Here is a 5,191-nt window from a genome sequence, read left to right as displayed (position 1 = left end):
AAACTTACTCCTGATGCTAACCTTAGTCCCAGTGCTTACCTTAGTCCTTGTACTAACATTAGTCCCAGTGCTAACCTTAGTCCCGGTGCTAACCTTAGTCCCAGTGCTTACCTTAGTCCTTGTACTAACATTAGTCCCAGTGCTAACCTTAGTCCCGGTGCTAACCTTAGTCCCAGTGCTTACCTTAGTCCTTGTACTAACATTAGTCCCAGTTCTAACCTTAGTCCCGGTGCTAATCTTAGTCCCTGTCCCTGGTCGTGTATATTAGGAATTTTTTCCACTCCAACCCAATAATTAAAGTTGATCAGAAATCTATCAGTGACTGTTTGGTGCAGTAGAGATATAGAACAGCCAGATCCTGGAAATCTGTAAACGGATCCCAGTTATAAACTTGGAGGTTTACATTATCAAGCTCTGATGCCTGCATCCAGGAGGACGATCACCTGCCCTGTGGATCAGACCTCAGCGTTGCAGCAATAAACCAACGTTTGTCACCTTGAATGTTTGAGTCGATGAGGAGTTTTCTTTCTGTCATCAGGAAATCTGTGATCTTTAATGTGGAGATATTCATGTGAATAATTATTAACAGCTGTCAGTTTATGGAGGGGAGGATTATGAAATCAGGTTTAAAGTGCAAAGATCTAACTTGGGTCCAGTTTAATTCAGAGAATTTAGTTTTTTATGGTTTATCAGAACTTTATATAGACAACCAAGCATTAATGTACAAAACATTAAATTAGAGAATAAATTAAATCCTTTATTTGGCTTCAGCTTTGAAATAAACATATTTAATGAAAAAAGTATAGAAAAAAAATGGATAATTTACAGAATTAAACAATTGTGAAAAGATAGCGCCCCGTCGATGCAGTAGGGGGCGCTATTCAGACAGGCGGGAATCACCATGGTAACACGGAGGAGCAGCTTTCAGCATTTTTCTGCTTGTCTTATTTTAATAGAAGTTTCCTACAAACATTCAGTCCATAATCAGCACATCAAAGCAAACATTTTCCAGCTAAGTTTGTGAAACTGAAAGAAAAAAACTCAGCAGTTTGTTGAGATGAACCGTAGAACATCTCAGCTCCATCAGCTCATTTACAGACACTGATCTAAATAAACTGATAATTATTATTTTCTGTCATAAACCCTGAAGCTGCGTATTTCTACCTGAGGCTTAACGGGTCGGACTCGGTACCTGGAACAGAGCCTGATGCAGCAGAGGTCATTGTTCTGCTCATCCTAACAGAACCAGAACCATGCTGGACTCTGGTTCTGCAGGACGACCCAGTACCAACAGTATTCCATCCTGAGGAATGTTCCCAGAACCAGCCAGAGTAACCAGCTTCTTCCCAGTGCACAGCTTCTGTCCTTCTCTAGGACCATGCTGGTTCTGGGTCAGAAACTGGTTCTGATTCTGATTGAAAACCTCAAACCCAGTTGAGTTAATTCTGGACACCTTTATAAACCAGCGTGTTAAATTGATAAAACTCTGCGGTTCTCCTCCAGCGGGTCTTCAGAGATCCGTCCATCTTGTTTTGGATCAGAACGGTCCTGATGGGGGAACTGGTGACTGACTGGAATTAATGGAGTTAGAGGTTCTGGGTGAAGCCGGTGGAGCCTGGTGGCTTCCAGGTCATTGACTCTGCAAATTCCAGGACAGTTGCTGTGACTGGATGCAGAAATGAAAGCGGACAGCAGCAGATGGAGGACAGACTACGGTAGGCTAGGAAACCCGATTAGATCTGGAGGGTCTGTGGTCCTGAGTAGCAGTCTGAGTGAGGAGCGGCTCGGTGCTACAGCACCGTAGTCTTCTGCCGTTCACCCACCTTCTCCCTCTTGTTTAAACTCAGCTGGCTGTCAGCTCGGGTGGGGTCCGCCCTCCGGTACTGAGACCTGGGGGGAGCGATGTTAGTCAGTTCATGCTGGTCAGCGAAAACCATCCTCTGGTTCTCATTCCGGATGTGGATGACTTTGAAGATCCGCTGGCCAATCAGATAAATCATCTCTAGAATGCACATGAAGATGCAGATGGAGCTGGACACCACCATGAAGAGCATGAAGATCTTCTTCTCTGTGGGACGACTGATGAAGCAGTCCACGGTGTTGGGACATGGAGACAGGGAGCACTTGGAAAGCCTACAGAGATGAAGTAGATGAGATTAAACCAACGAAGAACAGCTCTGCTGTCATTTCAGAGGCAGTAAATCAGGCTTACTTGGGGAGGTCGTATCCGTGGTAGATCCGAAACAGAATATAGAGAAAGGACGAGTCGAATCCGGCTTTGAAGACCAAGCTTACTAGATAGGTCCACCACAGACCACCTCTCTTCTTGCCGGGGTTGGCATAGAGGTGGGAGCCTTTGTGCAGAGCCATGTACTTCCTGTCCTTACTTTCACGGTACTTGACATGTGCCATGACCATGAGAGACGGGCAGGTGACGAAGATCAGCTGCAGCGCCCACAGGCGGATGTGGGAGATGGGGAAGATGTGGTCATAGCAGACGTTGGTACAGCCAGGCTGCAAACATCAAGCAGTTTATTAAAACGCAGAAAAACACCTTTAGCTGATCAGTTTTTCAGTCCAATCTGACTTTATACTTTTACCAAAATTAACACTTGTTGTGCTTATTTTCAGTAGTGTTTAGTGTTTCGCTAAGTTATTAGATATAATACAGTGTGACTGTAGTTAATAAAGGTACCATTGTATTTCAACCTGTGGTCTCACACAGTGAACGATTTATCACTCCGGATTAACTCTTCATTCAGTAGCATCCAAATGATCCAGAGACACATTTATCTGGTTGGTGATTAATAAATCAGAGGATAGCCATAGTCTAAATGACTAAATTAATGAAAGACAACTGGATTTCTAACAGCCAGTTTTAGGAGTCCAACCTAGACTCATTCAACTTATAATTAAAGTGATAGAGGAGGATCTTTTATTTCCAGGTGGATCATCTCAACCGGTGGTCCTCCTAACTGTCAATCATTCTGGTGATACGTTTACGTAAGGCCAGTCATTGAAGCTCACCTTTCTCACCGCGATTCTTTGAAAATGGCCAAGGGTTGGAAGAGAAAAAGTGTCTACAAAGTGGATGAGAAGAAATGAAAAACCTCAGAAGAGACAGATGTTTCCCAGAATGCTAATGTCTGTCAAACTGGGCTTTGTCTGAGAGTTTCCATAAATTCTGCTAGAGATGCAACAAGCTGCCAGTAAAAATAGGATTAAATTCTAAAAGAAAAATAGTCTCATCTTGGTTGTAGCTGCTTTCCCACTGACATTAGCAGGTTAACATTTTCAAAGACGGGTTGACCTGCTAATCCCCTCCAGGTAGCTGTGACAGAAATCAGGATAGTAAACAATGGAGAGCAACATGGAAGGAAGCCAGGTCGCAGCCACTGTGCTTTATCGTTTTGTTTTCCCTTAGCTGCTTCATTTTTATCGCATGCTAGCAGAGCTGTTTGGGCTCATTAGATCAGATCAGCTGCCACCATGTGTTGACATCAATGCGTTGAGTTCAATTGGATCATTAGCGGATGGAGCCAGACCTGGTGTTCCCAAAGCATGCCGATCCGAGGAGAGGTGAATTTAACGTGGGCCAAGTTGCTGACCCGGGTAGACAGGAATCACTTATAGAAAGAAAGGAATCGTGACTTTAACCTTTGGTGCTTTAGGTTCTTATCAAAGAAGCACATCCTGTTTGAGTATTAAGGTCTGGTTCAGAGTAAAATGAGTTGAGTCACAGCTTCCTGGGTCCAGTTGGACCAAGCTTGGTTACTGGTGTCTTTAAGCAGAGGATCTAACCTCTTCTAACCTCAGTGAAGGGTGGACATTTAGGGAACATTTCTCCTGTTGAGCTTCCGGTTAATCAGGGAAGCAGGTTTTGCAGAGCAGCCCCAGCCTTCCTGCTCTGCTCGGTCCGGCTCATCCGGCAGGGCCAGTGTCCCCGCTGAACCCCCCAGATAAAGGTGTGTCTGCTTCCAGCTCACCTGTCTGGTGTTGCACACAAAGTCCTTGCTCTCATCTCCCCACACCCTCTGGGCCGCCACCACAAACACCAGGACACGGAAAACGAAGACCATGGACAGCCAGATCCTCCCGAAGGCTGTGGAGTACTTGTTGACTCCACTCAGGAGGTTCTCCAGTCCAGACCAGTTCATCCTCCCGGTTCTGGATCCGAGTCACACACGGGTTCTCACTGTGGAGGGAGAGAAGCAGAAGCATCAGAGATGCCTTTCCAGTAGGCCCAGTTTGAGAGGGAGAGCAGGGGAACCCACAGAGAGCAACCCAGTCCTGTTTGGCCATCCAGACGAGGTTTCTAACAGACCTTGCAATCAAAGGTGAACCGGGTCATCTTTTTTATGGACCCAGTTATCATTTTATCCTTTCTCCAGTTTTCACAAATCCCAGTTCAACTCTGAGGATTTTTCAGATTTTCCCCCAGAACCATCAGATGGTGGTTCTGACCCAGTTAAACACCCAGAACTTCTGTCCAATCATACGTCTCTTTGTCTCCCTCTACTGGAGGACCAACAGCTTTCTGACCAATCAGAGAGCAGCGGGCAAGAGGCCACGCCCACTCTGAATCACAGCCTGTGGCTCCTTAACCTCTAATGCTCAGACTATAAATTCTTCCAGAACTAAAGTAGATTTGAAGATAATTTTTACTTGAATCTTTTTTTTCTGAGGAATTTTTCCTTTATTTCTTTCTTCTCCTTTTTTCCAAAATGATTTGTTGCTTCTGTCCATATAGAGGATTAAATCAGTATTGAACCCTCCTCCCTTCTCCTCAGTGAATCTGTTTCTGGAGGAGCTATTGACATTTCCACCAGATGTTGGTAACAATCCATGCAATCCAACCATCAAAAGACATCACACCATAAATGTCCAGGAATGAAGTTCTGTAGAATAAAGAGGAATGGCCCAGAGGAAAAGTATTGTAAACGAGAAGAAATGGACAGCTGCTTCAGTCCCAAAGGATGGCCTAGAAAAAGGAGCCTCTGGAATCACACAGGAAACATCTCATGATGGGGAAAGCAAAGAGCTTTCTCTACACCTCTGTAACCTCGGTGATGGCATTGCTTCCAGAAGGATTTCTAAACTTCTCAATGTTCCAGTGAGAACTGTTTGAACCACAGAGCTTAAAAAGTTCAAATCAATCCACTGGACTTTGTTTCCAAGTTTGAAGACGTTT

The 5,191-nt window shown here is 44.7% G+C and overlaps 1 protein-coding gene across 1 annotated transcript in view; it reads right to left on the bottom strand.

The window, feature by feature from the left end:
* Positions 1-1,029: 1,029 nt before the first annotated feature.
* Positions 1,030-5,191, bottom strand: part of LOC107101551 (gap junction beta-4 protein-like) — a 9,839-nt gene continuing 5,677 nt past the window's right edge. The window contains exons 2-4 of the mRNA XM_015400501.1: positions 3,987-4,195; positions 2,213-2,514; positions 1,030-2,133 (exon numbers count right to left, since the gene is read on the bottom strand). Coding sequence (XP_015255987.1) covers positions 1,791-2,133; positions 2,213-2,514; positions 3,987-4,157 — 816 coding nt within the window. The 5' untranslated portion in view covers positions 4,158-4,195 and the 3' untranslated portion in view covers positions 1,030-1,790. The remainder of the gene's footprint in view (positions 2,134-2,212; positions 2,515-3,986; positions 4,196-5,191) is intronic.

The sequence above is a fragment of the Cyprinodon variegatus genome, unplaced genomic scaffold (genome assembly GCF_000732505.1).
Source record: "Cyprinodon variegatus isolate N-32 unplaced genomic scaffold, C_variegatus-1.0 Scaffold1112, whole genome shotgun sequence".
Lineage (NCBI taxonomy): Eukaryota > Metazoa > Chordata > Actinopteri > Cyprinodontiformes > Cyprinodontidae > Cyprinodon > Cyprinodon variegatus.
Note: the sequence above shows the minus strand (reverse complement) of the source record. Positions and strands in the feature narration are given on the sequence as shown.